The 19,742-nt window shown below is 40.7% G+C and overlaps 2 protein-coding genes across 10 annotated transcripts in view; one reads left to right on the top strand and one right to left on the bottom strand.

The window, feature by feature from the left end:
* Positions 1 to 6,842, bottom strand: part of lama2 (laminin, alpha 2) — a 128,598-nt gene extending 121,756 nt beyond the window's left edge. For all 9 annotated transcript variants that reach the window (XM_069514740.1, XM_069514742.1, XM_069514741.1 and 6 more), the window contains exon 1: positions 6,683 to 6,842. In XM_069514740.1, coding sequence (XP_069370841.1) covers positions 6,683 to 6,752 — 70 coding nt within the window. In that variant the 5' untranslated portion in view covers positions 6,753 to 6,842. The remainder of the gene's footprint in view (positions 1 to 6,682) is intronic.
* Positions 6,843 to 7,196: 354 nt separating this feature from the next.
* On the top strand, positions 7,197 to 17,892 carry LOC109635981 (vesicular inhibitory amino acid transporter-like). Its single transcript, XM_069515635.1, has 8 exons — positions 7,197 to 8,012; positions 8,262 to 8,910; positions 12,707 to 12,897; positions 13,025 to 13,151; positions 13,550 to 13,752; positions 14,633 to 14,870; positions 15,021 to 15,183; positions 15,932 to 17,892. The coding sequence occupies exons 1-8, from the start codon at positions 7,909 to 7,911 to the stop codon at positions 16,249 to 16,251; spliced, it is 1,995 nt and encodes a 664-aa protein (XP_069371736.1). The 5' UTR covers positions 7,197 to 7,908; the 3' UTR covers positions 16,252 to 17,892.
* Positions 17,893 to 19,742: the final 1,850 nt, after the last annotated feature.

Raw genomic sequence — 19,742 nt, 5'->3', positions numbered from 1 at the left:
GCTGCCAGATTCGCCTGAAGAGACAAACCAAAGGTTTTGCATCGACAAAAAGACAAAAAAAAAGATAAACACTGACGGAGGTGAAGATTTCCAAGTCACAGGTTTCTACACAGAAAATCAGCTCAGTGTGATAAGCTCCAACGATTAAATAATTTCATCAATCAACCACAATCAATTGGGAAACATTTGGCAATTGATTCATTATCAAAACTAAAACTAGTTTCGTTGACTTGAAAATAGCTCATTTGCATGTAAAAAAAGAAGATATATTTAATTGTGTGATCCCTTTGATAGATATTTTTGGGGGATATGGACGATTCCAAAAGGTACTGTTGGACAGCAGTACTGACATTTAGAAGTAAATCTTAACTGTAAAAACCCTAACTCCACTGGACCAGTGCTTCAGAGACAAGACGGGTCATTTTCATGATTTGATTGAAATTTACAAGATCACAGACGTCCCACATCTCCGCCAAGTTTTCATCAGCGTTTGTTTCTCATTCTGCCAGCAGGCTCGCACCAGAACTACTCAACCAATTTCCATGAAATGCTGTGAAGGGAAAGGGTATGACCCAGAACCTGTTACATTTTAGAGTGGCTGTGAATAAATGAGTTGTTCCAGGATTCTTTCTTTAACATAGTGAGATAAGTTGTCAACCTTGATGGAGGCTTGTCCTCTCTGAGCTCTCTTCTAGTTCCAATTATTTTCCATGTAGTCCATTTTTCAAACACACATTATTTCAGAGCTGAATGTCCCCTCTAAAAAAAAAAAAAAAAGGTTGTGCAACCCATTATAAAATGTTCATTCTTACAAATCCATATCATGGTCCTGCTTATTTTTGAGGTACAGTAAATAGTCTGGGTGCAGCAGCTGGTGCAAACGCTCACACACGACCTGTATGAACTCTCACACACACAATTACCAATTTATCAACTGCTGCCCTGTTTCTCTCTGTGTCTAAGCCCACAGTAGAATGGAGCCGGGCAGAGCGGCTTTTGTGTCCCTGGTAGAATTAACTATTGATTTTCTCCTCAGCATTATCAATGCTGTTCTGACAACAAAACAGCGAGGAAACACTCACACTCATGGGTCCACACACCCATACACAGACCTGGATTTTGTACAGTGGAAGACGGGCTTTGTAGGAGGCAGCACAGCCCCACTGGGAAAAGCACAAGTGGAATATTAACATGCTATTTGAAACATGCTAACAAATATACAAACGATGATGTATGCAAATAATGAAATATGCAAAATAAACCGAACCAAATATTTGTATTACCACAACACGTGCAGGGGTATCAACACACTACACCACGAAGGATTAGACCATGTTTACGTTCCGCACGTTGATGCATCTTTTCCACAATCAGAAGAATGTAGCACTTCTGAACATCAGCATTATTCTCAAATACATTACTGTTATTAGCATAAACAAATGTCAGCAGGGTCAAGTCTATTATCTGGTTCCAGTCAAAAGTAGTGAGGAAAATGTAGCTATTCCCCAGTGGGTGATTATTCTGGAAATGGAAAGAACATAAAACCAGAATAATGTTTTCATCCAGTTTTTTACTCCTTCCACAATCCAGCAGATTGAAACAAAGTTTATGTCAAATGCTAAAAGAGTTCTGTATATGGTTGCATCTGTGTTTTATCATTTAGAGCTGGTTTACTTCCGCCCTTATACTGCGACAGGAGTCAAGTAAAAAAAACATGTAACCCACTGAGATTCAAGATGTCAGAGTCTACCATCCCTCTCACACATTCCCTGTTCAGCTTCCTCTGCCTCTGTCCATGACAGAAAGGATGCAGCTAGGTTCCAACTTAGCACCTGGCTAATTTTAGCTCCCACGGGATTCTGCTATAGCGCGCACACACACACACACACACACACCTGTTGGAGGACATGTGATCTGTGTCTTTGGCACAATGTCCTTGAATAAATCTTGGCTACCTTCGACCTTAAATGACAGCACATGCACAAACATACAAACACAAAAACACAGTTCAACCCAATTTCATTTCATCAAATCTGACAAAATGAAATTACACTTACACAACTCCAGCAGAGACAAGCACACACACCTTGTCTCAGGTGCGAGTCAAACTCCAAATTAAAGAAAAGACAAACTCTCCTTCCAGATTAATGACGAAAGATGAGCATTCAGTCTTAACTTTAAAAATCCACAGGTACTGCACTGGATTTCTCCTCACTTCTCATTTTTATACACACACCTTTCAGTTGTAATAGATTTAGACATTTAACACAAATCTCATCTTTCTCGTCCTCACAGCTAACGGGCCTTTGGGAACACATTTTTCCAAAGTGACCCGTTCCCCACATAACAACATTTGAACTTCAACGTCTGGCTCGAGGACTTTTTGACACGTGGACAGAACCAGCTCATGACGGACACAGGAAGGAGACCTTAAATTACAGGACTAACCTTTACATGCTCCTTAGCAAGAGATCGTGTTGCAAACAGAACTGACAACAGATGACAACAAATTCAATTAACACGGACATGGACGATATTCTGATTTAGACAAACCTCTGAATAAGACACTGCCATGTACCTTAACCTGAATAAGGTCTAAGACAGTAAACTAAGATGTGGTATATTCCAATCTGAGTCGTATTATATCGACAAGTATACATCTTAATAACAATAAGTACTAATGGTTTTTACAGCCTACTGCGACAATAAGCAACTCATGTAGACCTCATAATCAAATAAGGTCAAAACTGAGATTATTAGTGTCCACGAACAGGAGACCACAGTCACTGCTGATCTTCTGAAGTCACTTTCAGGTTATTACATGTGAGGGGTTGTGCAGATTTAAAAAAGGTAAATTGGTATTGGTTTGGTCAAATCCCCAAAAATCTTAAAGATGCTTTATTGGGCTCAGGGAAATTGTAATGAGCGTGTGTTAGCAATTTCCAACATTCTTTATAGAACTGTTTAAATGATAAATAAAAAGGATTCATAATCAATAATCACAGTTATTGGTTTTTACATCCACAGCTACAAGTGTCTAAACATTTTAAATCACAGTAACAGCAGAAGAGACAAACACATTTAAAAGCAACAACATAAAAGTGTTCGATATGAATACAAAATGCAGTCTGTAATTACTCTGAACTCACTTCTTCACTGCAGCATGCTTTAACAAACGACATACTTTCACCATAGAAGCTGTTATTACAACGCACAGCCAACTAAACAAAACTCCTCTACGTCCTTACGATTGTCGTCTCCTCCTTGTCACTGTCCATCCATCCTTGCTTCCTTATTTTCTAGGACACGCTGATTATATTCACTGAATGTGGGTCTGAGGAAAAAAGCCTGAGAGCTTTCCCTCTGGTGTATTCCATCAAATCCATTCAGCTAAGCTTGGCTGCGTTCACATTAACATAGCAGACCCAGATCAACATATTTTAGAAACATTATGACATTGGGATGAATTCACCTCATAAAAATGTTGATTTCTCTGACGGCATTCGCGGCGGTACCTCTGGTGAGAGCACATCACGTTGCATTTAGCCCGGCTTGGTTAAATCCACATTAGCATAAACGTATAACACGAAACGTAGTTGCTCTGAAGAGACCCTCAACAAATTGACTGTTGTTTCACATTTTCAGCGAAGATCCTCCCAAGAAGAAACTATTTCGCAGGATCAGGCCTCACCTTCGATGAGGCCAAAGCCCAAAAAGCACCAGCAGGGAAATCAATCAGTTGTGATTTCCGCAGAACAGTGACATTTAGAACGATTTGCTAAATAAAACCTTGATTTCTCTGTTGGTTTAAATCTGGATTCATTCAATGTTGATCATGCAAATCAGGCTGGGAACATTCACACTGATCCACGACTCAACAAATCAACTTTTCAGGCAACTTTTACAAGAGTATTTTTTAGTTTTTTGCTCTGTAAGTAATTTTCTTTAATGCACTGGTATCGGAGCAGTACTCAGTATCAGAGCAGTACTCGGTATCGACCGATATGCAAATGTCAGGTATCAGAATCACAATCCAAAAGGGAAAAACATCAGAACACCTCTATTTAAAAACTCCCATTTCTATTCCGCTTGTTATAGTTTGAGTGTATTTCCCAGTCCCTCCCTGATCCTCTGCACCACGTCTCCCTCGTGTCCTCTGAACGTCCCGTCTACCTGTCAACCCACCCTCTTTCTATTGCTGCTGTTTCCTCCAATACCGGAGAACTCTTGAAGGCACCCCTTCCTCTTCAGCCCTCCTCCTCCTCCTCCTCCTGTTCTCTTTCTGATTACCTCCTGATGTCTCTCTGAGCTCTGTCGCTGATAGAGAGCATGCCTGGTTGACACGCCTGGTAATGAGGCTCCTCTCACAGATGGCCTCTCCCGCTCTCCTCTACTCACTTTCACTTTTCCGCTCTCTCTCTTCCTCTCAGTTTGCAGAAATACATGCATCCTGATGACAGCCCCCCCATCCTCCCCACTGTGGGGGGTCCGAAGCACTCCTGGGTTAAACAGTAGCTGGAGATGCAATGACGACGATAAATAGAAAACTGCATGACAAGCACTAGATTTGTCTCATCTTCCAAACACACTCACATGTTCACAAACCTTCTTCATGCAGGGGGAAGTTTTTTTTATAATAATCCGGAAACGTCCAATTCTACATCATTTTGTGGCTGAAATGGGGAAAAAAATCTGTATTTCACTTGAATATGATTTTTTTATATTGTGCTCTGTTATATTGATTTGGTTGTGTCTCTTTTCCCATCTCTGCTGAGGGCTTTGTTGCTCATTTTTCATTGTTGACTGTGTCATGGCCCGACCACACACACAGCACATAATTAATCTTTCACAGCCTCACAAATAACAAACAATAACCAAGTTAAAGAGCAGCTGCTGTGCTTCATGATTCAGTTTGATCTTTAAAAGAGTTGATTCACCTTGAATAATAAAATAAAAAACTAGATTTTTCTCACTTATCCCTTGTGGCGTCCCCGACATGTGCATTGACATGGTTTTCAATTGTTTGGGTTTTGAGATATCCATCTGAGATTCTGAGAACAACAATGCTCGAAGCATTGAAATGAATATTAGGGGGAATATTTCAACATTAATGCTTCTTTCCCAAAACGCTGCAGCACCCTGTTGCTCTGGATAATCTGCAGAACACAGTGAGCAGTTTTCATATTTTTAGAAAACAGTTCCACATGAAACTGTTGACACTGAGGTCTGTGGATTATCCAGAGAAACAGGGGCACAGTTGGAGATCTCAAAACTCTAAACCTTCATGCGTGGCAGGAACCCAAAGGTGAGAATTAAGAAAAACGTCCTTACATAATTTTTCTTTAAAGCTGCTTTTAGTCTTGCGCCTAACTCAAATCTTCCAGAGAGGCTGTATGTGAGAACGCAAATGTCCGAGTCAGTTGCTCCGGACATTGATTGCGCGTGTTGATGACATTTCTAACACAAGACGATTCCAGAAACTGGAATAAAAACAAATATCTCCAGATGAAAAAGAGAAGCTGTACACGTTGAAGGTGCTGACGAAGATGTCGATGACATTTAATAGCTTTTGGTGATAAGGGACATTTTTCTGTTTTTGTGAATGAGTGACATCAGCAATCTGTGAAAGGCAAATGCCGGAAAATATCCAGACCCGACCGTGCAAATATTTCCTGGAGTTTTTGTCCAAAAACCCGGCTTTACTGTTTGCAAATATCTTCCTTTCCAAACTGAATCTTCTAAGTGATCGGATGATGGTTAACTACAGGACAGAGACATATGGTCCCTACAGCTGCACACAGCCAGGAACAAACTACGACAGGGTGCGAAGCAAGACTCCCTAAGGAGGAACACAAAGCTGGGACCAAATGAAAGTACACACTGAGTGAAGACAAACTGTGTCGGTAACAACAAATCAACTATATACTTATATATACTTAACAAGGTTTCTCAATATCTTATAATAAGTAAAGCATCACCAACAACAAACCAAACAGGCCAAAAGCTCTTTCCCATCCATGACCGACCGTCACTCCAGCCAACGGTTCGTTATAATTAGGATTAGTGTGATTGAGGAGTTTTTCACTTTTTCTTCTGTTGGTGATAAAGAAAGACTATGATGGAAAAAAACTACCACAAATTAAGTTCTTTTCGTGCTCAAAAACTGAAAGAGGCAACTTTTCAACCACTTTGGGACTCTGAGTGAAGAAAGTACTACTGAAAGTACTACTAAAAGTACTACGAATCAGGTTTTCATGCTTCCAACTGACTGTAGATGATTCTCTATGATATCTATATCTTAAGTCTCTGCCTCACTGTGGACAGTGTGTTATGTATGTTGTGCTATAGAAATAGATTGAATAGCATCACAAACATAAAACCAAACTCTGTAAACATGTGGCTCCAGCTGAAGTCAGTGTGTTTTCATTCACAGGTTCCTTCATGGAAGTTGTGATTTGTTTGTTGTTCAGATTCAACAGAATTGATTTCACAGTATTTCTCTAAATGTTTAAAGGACACGAGTATGATTGTCCCTCCAGCAGTTAGACGGGTCCCTGTGCTACAACCGCTGTGTGCGCAGCTGAGGCTCATTCTGAAAGCGGCTTTACGCTGAGTGCGTAAGAGTATCGATCAGACGTGATCGATCAGATGTGATCGATTAGTCTGCGGAGGATCGACTCACCTCTCTGCTGACCAGCGCTCCGCTGCAACCATAGCAACCCGGCCAAGAGCGCGAGCACGTGTCGCGTCATTTCTGCGCACTCCAAAGTTTAATGAAGTTCAGCTTCCGCAGCGCGCGCGCTGTCCCTCTCGCGCGGCGGCGTGTTGAGTTTGAAGCTGCAGGAAAGTTTGAGACTGAGATCACTCACTCTCCTCCTCCTCCTCCTCTTCTCCCTCCTCCTCTTCCTCTCCTCTCAAAGACAGAGAGGCAGATAGATGGACAGATAGAAAGATAGACGGATAGACAGATAGATAGATAGATAGAAAGATAGACAGATAGATAGAAAGGTGGATAGAGAGATAGATAGATAGACAGACAGATAGATAGATAGATAGATAGAAAGACAGACAGACAGAGAGATAGATAGATAGATAGATAGATAGATAGATAGATAGATAGATAGATAGAAAGATAGACAGATAGAAAGACAGACAGAGATATAGATAGACAGACTATAATATTATATTATTATAATTTGAATGTATTATTTGTAATCTTGTTTACAGAGATATTATTTTTATTATTATTGTTATTTTGCTAAATATTCATTTTCAAATTAACTACCGTGGTAATCTATGTCAGAAATTTTAAACTGTAGAAAAGTTTATTGGAGACAAATTGTAAAAGAGCACACAATCTAAATACTGTGGTAAAGTACTTAAGAGAACAGTACTTTAATCCACATGCTTAGCTTTGTATTACTGCTACTTAATGTAATGTAACTTAATGTCAAATGATTTTTGTTGGTTAAAGTTTTTGGTGGAGCTGAGTCCACCCAGTCACATGCACCTCTGTTCTATGGCTCCTCCTGCTGCTCCACACAACTCACCACACTCTGGGGCAAAACTTGGTCTGGACACACACACAACAAAAAAATGCAAGTCACAAGTCAGAAAATAATAAAAAGGCAGTGAGTGTTGACCTCCCCTACAATACTGAGTGTATCTATATGCAGGCCATTATAGCTGTTTACTCCCTCACTCTTGAAAACACCGCTGTATTAAAATGTTCCAGTTCAACAACCTGTCAGTCACTTCACACACCTGTGAGTTTGTGTAGTTCTGCTGGTGTGTGTTTGACGTTGTGTATGTGGACAATAACTTTGTGGGCAAAGCAAAGTCAACCTCCTCCAAACCTTCGGAGCTCCAGAGGCAGAGAGGCTGACTCTGCAGACTGTGCGGCTGAAGATGGGCTCTCCTCGCTGGGCTCGAAGCTTCTGGCAGCCCTGGAGTTCTGCTGGATCTCTGTGGGGCTGGGCGGTGTCGAGGATACACACGGGCAGGACGGTAAGGTGAGTCACATCATGGGATATATCTACCTCTAGATTTACAGTACTATGGATTTATATGTTAAATACTTTAATACAGCACAAATTAAAGCGTGTTACATGAAGAAATAGGAATAATGTTGAGACCTTCAGTTATTTTTTATCTAGTTGAATAGTGACATAACTTGGTTTCCTTAATGTGGGAAAAATAAATAGTTAAGTGAAATTGTTGAGGTCACAGAAACCAATAAAAAGAAAGTGAACTGTTTTGAATTCTTTCAGGTTCTTTGAACAGGATGAGGAGATGCTGGTTCTGACCCACAGTGATGAGTTGAACAGAACCTACAGTGAGGAGAGTCGATCTACCTTTGACCACATCGCAAACAAAAACACAAGCAGTCCTTCTCTGACTGAGCAGGACACCCCCACTGTGAGAGAGAGGCCAGCTCCTGACCTGATGGGATCCAGCAGCACCTCATGGCATAATGATGGTCCATCTTTTAAAGAGACCAGGGCTACTGTCCTCTCCACTGGACCCAGAACCATCACCATTACTTCAACAGTTTCCAGTGCAGACTCCCTGTGTTTCAAAAACACCTCGAGTTATGGCAAAGGAGAAAGATCCTCTGACATGGAGGAGGACACAATGGGAAGCAAAAGTGAGGAGAACCTGCGTTTCAAGGGAATGAGGAGCAGATCCAGTCGGATGGATGGGTCGTTTAAAGGGGATAAAAGAGAGCAGGGACTTTCTGAAGATGGAGAGGAGGGAGGGGAAGGAACATCTACGCACCTTGAAGAAGAGAGAACAGGGATGAGTTTGGCTGATTCACTTCAGAGCCCCAACGCTGGCACCACGGTTCTGAATCCAGCTCCCACCATCACCGCCTGGGAGGCCGGCTGGAACGTTACAAATGCGATACAGGTATAATTATACTGTATGTGCATGATCACAGTGGTTTTTCATTCATAAGAAAACTCCAGTGGTGGGATGAAACAAAGTATATTTACATCTGGACCTTAGTAAAGCACATTTATTTTGGGGTACTTTTCACTTATACACCACCACATATAACGGTAAATATCTATACTTTCTGCTCTATGCTAAATTGTACAATAAATGTTATTACATTTTCCCGTTTTTTTTTGTATTTATATCATTTTTATATGATTAGAATCCGAGACTCTGCCCTGATGATGTAGGGTTTTTTTGTCCTTTAACTTATACTTAAGTACATTTGTTGAGTAATACCTCCGTCCCTACTTGTCTCCTTCAGTAAAACACTCGACACTTAAGTGCTCATGACACTTATATGTGGGAGAAATCAATTGAATGTAAAATGTCTAGTATGAAAAATGACTTGCACACTCAAACCCATTCAAATCCAACCACTTCAATTTATGGTCAATTATTTCATCATATTTTCATTCATGACAAAATCATTATTTAGTACTTTGTTCAGTTTCAGCATCTCATGCAAACTGTCTTTCTCTCTTTCCCATCGGAGACTAATGCAAAATGGAAATGCCAGACGTTTAGGTGCCAAGCTCCACACCATATTCAAAAAGCATTAAGCTTACAGACCATTTAATCCACTGCCATTGTTTTAATATCACCAAACATTGCAGGCTGTTTGTCAGGCCCTCTCCACTCTTCATAATCAAATAAAATGTGAATCAAACCATTAAAAGAAAAGGAAATGCTCCCGGTCACAGTGTGTCCCTGTGGCGGTAATGCTAATAGCTTATTATGCTGTAAACGCTGAGCTGTATTCAACCGCTGCACTCATGTAAATCTGTTCTTTCACTGAATAACTGCAGTGTGATTGAGCAGCAGCGCTCGGTCCATAGAGAATACGTAATGATACCAAGGTGCTGACACACACACACACACACACACACATGCAGACAAATGAAGACGTACATATTCCCTCAGGAAATCAGGTGAAAGGCTTTTGTGTCAGACTGACGTAAACATACAGAATTTTAATCACAGTGCTGTCACCAGTACATACATACATGTATAAACACATGATATTTAGTAGGTAAACAACTATTTGTTCTTGGTGTATTGATGTTAGTCTGTCTGTCTCAGTGCCAATTCTGGTTTTCATTAGAGACTGCACAAAGCACAGAAATGTGATGAAAAGAAAACGGAGATCATGATTTATTCCATATTACTGATTTAAAATGCAGATTCAAACCACAGTGCGTTTGAATTATTCGTCACCAGGCTGCAATCTGGGCAATAATCAAAAACCATAAAGGAAACACATTCTGCTCATATTCAGGTTCATCATTCTAATTTGTGTTATTACTTGAAAATGTTTTGATGCTCTAATGTTCAGAAGACTTCACTTTCCTCACACTGCCCATTGCTGCAGCTCCTCTCTCCAGCCTCTGTCTGAAACACTTGATTGTAGATACTGTCTCATTAGGGGAGCTCCCTATTTAACTTTGCAGGATTTTCACATTCACAGAAAAATATAAAAGACAAATAAAAAGCTTCATATGTCTCCTTTAGGCAAACAGATGACTCATTAATTGTTGAAGTTAAAAAAGATGATTCACTGGATGCCTGAATTGTTTTTAACCTTGGACACTGTTGAATGACCATTGGCCTGATAAAAGAAGAAGATTATGACTAATGTATAAGCACCTATCAGTGTTATAATGGCCGAGGCCTTTGTCAAGGGGCTAACAGTTATCTTAATAATGGAAAAAACAGACCAGCGGTCTTATCTCCTGTCAAGGCTAAAAAGAAAAAATGTGTTTTCCACTGGTTGTGTATTGATGCCAGTATAACAGACTGTCTGCCAGCTTAATAAAGTTTTTATAAGAGAGAAAATTTGCTGCCAGAAATGCAAAAACCAGCTCCGACTCTGAAGGCCTGGGAATATCAAGGAGCTCAGTTTGAATTCCAATCCGATGGTTAATGAGGCAGCTCCAGTTTGTGTGTCCTCATCAAACTTTTGTTTTGAGAGAAGTTACCCTGAACTGAGTTGAAAGTTGTGAAATGTATGCCTTAAATTATTTTGCATTTGCTTTAACTTGTAGGTTTTGGTCCATGTCCCATCCACTTAGACTGGGAGATCGCCACGAGGGGGAGATCGAAATGATTTGGTTTCACTTTAAAGGAGCTGTCACGTTGTCCATCTTTAAATACAGTCTGCAGCTGCAACATTCGTCATGGCTTGAAAAACGGACTCTTGGAGTTATTTAAATGTCAAACCTGCCTGTTTCTCGTCCCGTCTGCTGTCTGTAATCCCCTGAGGGTGGGAAGAGACATTTCTCCATCACTCTCCGTGCACAAGGCATGTGCATGCATAAAATATTGTGCATGACCTCAAGGGCAGTAGTTGAAATCCTGCACTTGAGAAGTCCAGACAGAAGTGAATATGTAATATATGTCGCCTGGAAGACCTCGCTGCTTGGTGGCCACTGATAAATATAAGGTATAGGGAGGGGGGGTGTAAGTGTTTGGTGAGTATGGCCTGAATAAGCAGAATCTAAAATGCGTCTTCAGGGGGTCACACTGTGGCACAAAGCGCTGAAAAGAATCATCTTTTTATCCATCTTCTTCAAAGCCAATCGGGGATCTCCTTCCCCCCTCATCGTGCCCCTGTGTGATTGGGAGCTGGTTCAGGTTGTGCTCAGAGTAACCAATGAGGAATTAGCTGGCAGAGACACAGAGGAAGCAGAGACGAGCGGGGAGCGAGAGCGGAGATGAAATCCGATACGTGAGATTTCTCTCATACTGCTTTCATCCCCAGCAGCTCCATTTGAACATCAAAGCACCATCAGCATATGCCTAACAGACACCAGTTACCAAATAGTAACTTGAAAGAGAGAGAATGTGCGCTTGTCTGTTTATGCCTCCACTGTGTGTGTGTGTGATGTGTCTCCATAACTCTCTCAGTGAGTCTCTGTATCTCCATGTTCCAACATTCGAAACACAGCAGCTTCATCAAAGTAGCTTGTTGTCCCCTCTGATCTCCTCCTCCTCCTTCAACCTCCTGCTCTCCAGCCACTGGGTCCCACCTTTCCTTACTCCATCTCCCCTTTTCTCTATCGTTCTCTTCCCTCCCTCTCTTTCCCTGGTGATGAGCCAAAGCCTGACTCCTCTCCTCCTTCTGCTCCTGCTGGTCTCCATGCATCCTCTGAATCTCCAGGCATGAGGCCAAAAACTCTCCTCTTGCCTCCTAGTCATCCGACCGTGAACGGTGGTCCATTCTTCTCTTTTCTGCTCCTTTCTCCCCTAAATCTGTTTACCTTGTGCTGTTTTTTTACCCATCCTGCTTCCTGTAAATGCTTTGGTTTTCTCTTTGGTTTAACTGAACACTTTACTGTATAATTTGTACATATTTTCTTGTGTAGTATCTTTACCTTAAAACTTTGACATATGTAAATGTTTTATTTCCCTACACACTCGCACAGAACACGCAGACATTTAGTTGACTCAGGAGTTTTGTCAGTTTAGTACCTGCAGCCTGAACTTGGATTTATAACTGAAGGTTACGATTATTTTCCATCAATTTTTATTGCGCGCTCCTTTTAGCCCGGATATGAAATCTGCAAGTGGAAAAACTTGCTTTGTTCTCAGGGTTTCTCTCTTAATATTTCCGACTTTATTTTGGTTTCATGGTTTATGAGGCCAAATCTTTAAGTAACTTTTTAACTTTTTTTCTCATTTCTTCCCACTTACCTATTAAAATCTACCACTTCATGCTCTATCTTTCCCCTTCGCAACCGTTCTCTCTTTTTCTCTCCCTCAGGGCATCTTCGTGTTGGGTTTGCCGTTCGCTCTGGTCCAGTCTGGTTACGTGGGCCTGGTTGTGTTGGTTCTGTCGGCGTGGGTGTGTAACCACACAGGGAGGATCCTGGTGGCCTGTCTGTATGAAGACGAACAAAGGTAGAGGGTTATATACTAGTGGTTTAGTGTCAGTTACATAAATACAATATTATAAACTACTACATATCTTTAAATTGACTTAATAAACAGCTGTTTTTCTGTAAACAGCTGATTTGTTATCTTTCAGTGGGGGGTCTGGCTCAGGGTCAAAGGTCAGAGTGCGGCACAGCTACCAGGACATAGTGGAGGCCTGCTGCAAAGGACTGTGGCCCCACTGGCCTGAACTGGGGGGGTGGATGGTAAACGTAGCTCAGGTAACACACACACACACACACACACACACACACACACACATTCTTTATTCTGTCAGCACGTCTATAAAGTGAAATTCTAGATTTTATTGTCTTTGAAACTAAATAAATGGTCTTTCAAGATTTCTCAGAATAAGTGTGAGTAACTTGAGATATTGTGGAACAGTCAAGACTGAATTTCACTGGAAACCTGTGAGATTACATCATTCTACTGGAAGCTTGCAATGAAAAATATGGTTTTGTGATTTAATCCCAGACTATACTTAACTCGTCAAGATTGCACCGACATTATTTATGATTTCACATTTATAGCATAGATTGAAAAAGGAGAAAATAAATATAGAGTGATCGTAGGACATAAAAATCTCTCTCTGCATCATGTTTCTTTATTTCTTGTCCAGGTGGTTGAACTGCTGATGACCTGCACCCTCTACCTGGTCGTCTCCACCAGCCTGTTGTCTGACAGTTTGTCAGGAATGACTGCTCCCAGATCAGTGTGTTCTCTGGTCTCGCTCGTGTTCCTGCTGCCCTGCCTGCTGCTGACTGACCTCAGACCAGTCTCCACACTCAGTCTGCTCTGCTCGCTGGCTCACATCCTCATCAGGTACAGGAATTAAGAGAAGCAGCGGAATCATTCTCTCATTTAATCTGGAATCGTCCCCACGGACAGACATCGAAACACAAAAAAAATAAAATGATAACACGGCATTTAACTAGTTGAGTTATTACAGTTTATATTTGTCTCATGTTATTTTAAATTGAGTCTAAATGTATTATTGACTAGTGACAACATTCTTTGGTTTGATTTGAGGGTGTTTCCACATAAATCACAGCAAAAAAAAAAATCAGGTTTCTTATTTAGAAAAAAATAAACACTTCAAAAGTAGCTTCAATTTCAGGTTAGTGCAAATGTATTTTCCAGTTGACACAAATGGATTCAGTATCTGTGAAAAACTTCAAATTTGTATTTTCTTTGGACAAGAAATACTAATGTTTTATGTGAAGAGAATCAGATATAGTTACATATAAAGTTACTAAAGTTTTGTATTTAAGTACCTCTGATTTACCAGATAATAATTCATGAATCATGATGAAAAAGTGTGGCACATCAAGAGGACTAAGGATTAAATGTGTGTTCACAGGGGGGTAGGATTTCTGTGTGGTACAAATACAGGTTCTTACTTGTAACCACCAGCAAGATCATGTGAATTCAATGAGAATCAACACTTTAATATGCATCTTCAGTACTAATATGCAGAATTAAAGCTTTGGCAAAAGGAATGTACTCTGAGTGCCTTTCTAGTTTTCTACTCTTTATTTATTCTAGATTCATTTATGTCCTTATGTAGGGTTCCTGCTGTTATTGTCCTTTATACCTGAGGGTTAACAACTCTTATTGGACTGTCCTGTATAAATAAATATTAACAGAACTAATAAATGTAAGAATGACTTCTCCTCTTGTTTTCTCTCCGACCCTCTGTCAGCCTGATGGTGATGCTGTACTGCCTGAGTCGAGCCAGCCGCTGGTCCTGGTCCTGTCTGTCTCTGTCTGTGGACCCAGAGGACTTCCTCGTCTCTGTGGGCGTCATCATCTTCTCCTACACCTCACAGATCTTCCTCCCTCCTCTAGAGGGCAGTATGGAGGACAGGGGACAGTTTGATGCTATGCTGGGTTGGACCCACGCTGCTGCCTGCGTCATGAAAACCATGTTTTCTCTGCTGGTTCGTTGCTGCTCTTTATTCTTTCACTTCAATAAAATGCTTCTGCACATGTGTTTGTATGGAAACATCAGCTCTGATGAGAAGCCTGAACAGGGGACAAGCCGAGCGATCGACTGATTGATTGATGTGGTTGTTTTCTGTCTTCATCAGGCCGTGTTGACCTGGGGTGCAGAGACCAGTGAGGTCATCACAGAAAACCTGCCCTCTGACCTCCGACCTCTGGTCAACCTGTGTCTGTTGGCCAAAGCCCTGCTGTCCTACCCGCTGCCGTTTTACTCCGCTGCTGAAATACTTCAAACCTGTCTGCTGAAAGGTGAATGCTACTGATGACGCTTCCATTTGCAGAACTTTCTCTATCACACATCATTCACGCACAGTGGTCAGGGGATATTTGGGGTTCGGTATCTTGCAGGAGCTCAGGGGAATGAACCACTGGTTAATGGACGACCCTCTCTACCTCCTCAGACGCCCCACTAACAAACATATAGATCACACAGAGCCCCAGGAAGAAGATTTCATTTAAACATTTCTAAATATCCTGAAGCCAAAACAAGGTGACCTGTGACTGGAGATGTATCCAATCAAATCCCTGGATGGCCCATAATAAAACATGACTCAAGACCTATAACAAATATCACAAACCACTTATTTCCATACTTGAGTTTCGGTGTGTTGATCGTGAACACATTTGTCACCATGGTTGAACTTTTCACTGTTATTGACTGTCAACACGCATGAAGTCATCAGATTAGGACATTTCCCTTTTTAACCTGAGATGTGATGTAGTTTTATGACGAGTAGTTTCATCAGGCAAAAGCAAAATGGATAAAGGGCTCCAGAGTTATGTATTGTTACAGTGAATAATGTTATTTAATTGGTGCTTGTACTCACTAATAAAAACAATTTCATACTAATAAGTGATTTCATAGTTTTAACGTTTGAGACTCTGTACAAATGCAATAAGGAAACAATGAGTCAGAAGAGGAGCGACCCAAAAACAAATGCTGTTGTCACCACAAACCTCTGTGTCGACTTTCAACTTCTCTTCCATCCATCTCTAGACTCCGCTGTCTCGCTGGGCTCCGAACCCGGAGGTGGAGGCGTGTCTCGCCCGGCCCTGCTGGTCCGCGGCGCCTTGCTGATGACATCATACCTGCTGGCCCTGCTGGTGCCCAGGTTTTCCCTGCTGATGGGTTTGACAGGCAGCGTGACCGGGGCAGCCATGACACTCATACTGCCGTGTCTGTTTCACCTCAGACTTCGCTGGGGCCGCCTCACTCCGAGGGCCCGGCTGATAGATGTTGGTATATTGAGTCTGGGGGTCATCTGTAGTGTGTCTGGTGTGATTTGTTCAGTGAGGCGACTGGTGCAGGGACTGTAGGAGGAGAAGATGGATGGATGGAATGGGGACAGGTCAAGATGGACATTTAAAAGAACGCTCTAAAGTCAAACATCAGCTTGTCACTTTCAACAAAGCCAGAAAAAATAGTGGGATATTGTGTCAGGTTAAATATCACAGTATCATCTGCATATAGCAGGAGGTTTAATAATAAATTAGTGAGCGCAGAAGATTCGTGTGTCTGATGTTTGAGTTGAACCAACTCAGAGTTCATTACTCGAACTGAATCACGTGGGACCAATGAGATACGAGAGAATGTATGAACAGAGCGTGCACAGGAAATCATGCATGTTTGAGAACTACTTTATATATTGAATATGAAAAAATATGGAATCATCCACGTCAATCAAACATTTATAGACTTTCTATACTGAGATCATTTGTGTTATAGACAAACTCATAGATTTCAGGCCTCTAAATAAGTTTGATTTCTTTCATCAAGATGCACCATGTGTTCCACCACGGTTTGGAAAAATCTGTTCAGTATTTCCTGCAAAATCCTGTTCACAAACAAGCGGCCAAAGGCGAAAACATAACCTCCCTGACAGAGGCAGCAAAAGGGCATTCTTATTACTTCGACGAAACAAAGCCATAAAAATTTAATAAGTGGATGTTGGGATTGTTTTTTTCAAAGCACTATTTTCAAGACTGACCTTCTGTCCTTTATTTAGTTTTCTGTCTTTAAATGAAAGAACACAATCGTTATCATCCATATTTTACAGATTAAGAATATTTATTTATAACATCCCATATTTATTTATAATCTTCCGTCCATTTACTGTACATACTGAAAATAATGTGAAAAATTAATATTATACTGTAGTGATATAAGGACTTCCTGTAGTTACCACGGTGAAATATTACATACACCAGGTGATGTGAGAGATGAGAGAATCAAGGGACAAGATAAAATGAATGTCAGTATATCAGCTTCATGTTTCTATAAGCTTCTTATAGATTTATCCGACACCACCGGGGATGTTTCTGTCTTTTATTAACCAAACCCTCAAAACTTTATACTGTAAGTCCACTTCCCCCGCACTGTCTCGTCTGTGACAGGAACAGATTTAATTATAAAAGGAGGAAGTGTTTTAATTGCAAATTGTCCTTAAGTTGCATAAACAATGTAAAAAATGTTTCAGGATTATCAGAATATGTTGCAGAAAATGTGTCGCATGTGCACTAATTCAAAATTGAAACCGTGTAAAGCACAAATTTAGTTCCAGTCTATGTCTGTGGTTCTGTATGAAGACAAGATAATTACTGTCATTAGTGGAACAAGCTGAACTACAACGCACTTCATTCTGTTTCTGATTGTTTAAAGTTGAGGTGGATATTTTTTGCTGCATTAAGATAAAAATGCAGCTCTGTCTCCGTCTGAGTTATAAATGTATGAGTTTTATCTCTGCTGCAGAAATGATCTAATTAGGCCTCTGGGGAAATAAACATTAAAAACTATGAATTATCTTTTTCCTTTGAGCCGGAGACGATTGACTGATGTTTTCTCTTATCTAGTGTTTGAGTGTGTAATGTTCAAATGTGTGTGTGTGTGTGTGTGTGTGTGTGAGAGAGAGAGAGAGAGAGAGACAGAGCTAAAACGATGGACACCTGACAGACTGATGTGCCGGGTACATGCCACATCACCGTATGAAACTGACCTCAGCTGTGCTGTCTAGACACGTACACACACACACACACACACACACACACACACACGCCTTATAATAAAGTCTATAAGGCGGTGACAGGTGTGTTGGCTTAAAGACTTTGTCATCCCCGTCAGCTGCCTGTGTGTGTGTGTTTGTGTGCGTGTGTGTGCGAGCAATGTCTTAAAATTGAATGAAGTTGTAACTTGAGAATCCAGACAGTTTGTAACACAAACCCTTACACAAATAACAAGGTGGAAGAACTGGACGTAAAGAAGGAAGAGAAGAAAGGAAAAATTACTTGATGGTTGATAATCGGTGGGGAATCGTTGTAATACCACAGAGTAGAAATCCTCTGTAAAGTAAAAGCATTTACTATTACAGTAAAGTAAATTACAAACGTTTAAGCATCAAAATATACTGCACTTAAATGCCTCATTATGTATAAAGCACTCAATATACAGGATGGCCCCCATTTAAAAATAACTTATATTATTTTATTGGATTATTAATGTGTGCATCACTTTAATGTCGCAGCTGCTAAATGTGGAGCTAATTTTAATTACTTTACTTTTAATTACTGCGCAGTAGCTTGTGAATTTTCCCCCTCAGGGTCTATAAAGTTCCATTATGACTTATCTTAACCCACAACAGTACAGCATAATGTATTTGTTGATTCGATTTTGTATTAGTAAAACTAGTAAATGTGGAAAATCAGATTAATGTAGTGGAGTAAAAAAAAAGAAAACAGGAGCATGATTGCATTGTCCTGTATAATATTGTGTATTGACTCGCAGATTAAAGCAAAGCTTTCAGTTTACTAGTCGATTTGCAAATCTCACTCATGGTCATGACTTGTGGGTAGTGATGGAAAGAACGGCATCGAATCGCGGTGTCTGCAGGACACGCCCCAACTGGGAGGAGGCCCAGGGGTCGACATAGAACTCGCTGGAAGGACTTTAAATCCCATCTGGCCTCAAGATCCCCCAGGAAGAGATGGAAAGCATTGCTGGGAAGAAGGTTGTCTGGAATACCTGATTAGCCAGCTACCTCATGGATGGATGATGGATGGATGAAAGTTCAGTACTTGAGTAAATGTACTCAGTTACTTTCTAACACTGCTGTTAATCAGGCCACAGGCTCGTTCTCTATCTTGGTCGGTCTGACTCTCATCATCTCTTCTCTGCACTTAATCAAGTGAAACTTATTGCAGTTGTATAACTGTGCAAATCCACATTGTTTTCAGAGACATTTGCTCTGCTCTTTGTGCAAGTTTACTTTTGTGTGGTGGTGTATATACAGTATGTGTTTACATGTCTAACCAGAAGGAATACAATGTTCCCACAGAGGTCTGGATCTTCAAACCACCACAGGAAAAACTTTCATTTCTACTCTCCTCTCTCCTCCGCTCACACTTTTTTCTTTGCGCTGACCTTCTTTAACTCATCTGTGATTCAGTTCTCTTCTTTCTGCCCAGTCTTATCTTTCTTTTACCTTCTCGTTTTTCTTTCCTCTCACTTTTTACATTCTTATTCACTAGATGCTTTGAACAAAGTAAAAAATAAAATCCATTTTAGTCACCTCTGTAGTTCTTTCTTTTCCTTCTTCTCTCTCAGCTTGATTCAACCCATTTGAGCTGGACACAGAAAGTCCAAATTACAGCCACCTGCAAAAAAAACCTTCAAAAATCTCTAACAAGGTTGTTTTGACATTTAAAAAGTATATGATTGTCACAAGATTCATGAAGGATTCGTGTCCAACACCACTGAAGCCTTTACATTGTTTTTGAAAAACCTCTCAGGCCAGATTGAAGAAATAAACATGTTG

The sequence above is a fragment of the Paralichthys olivaceus genome, chromosome 19 (genome assembly GCF_024713975.1).
Source record: "Paralichthys olivaceus isolate ysfri-2021 chromosome 19, ASM2471397v2, whole genome shotgun sequence".
In the NCBI taxonomy this organism is placed as follows: Eukaryota; Metazoa; Chordata; class Actinopteri; order Pleuronectiformes; family Paralichthyidae; genus Paralichthys; species Paralichthys olivaceus.
This window is presented reverse-complemented; position numbering and strand designations above follow the sequence as displayed.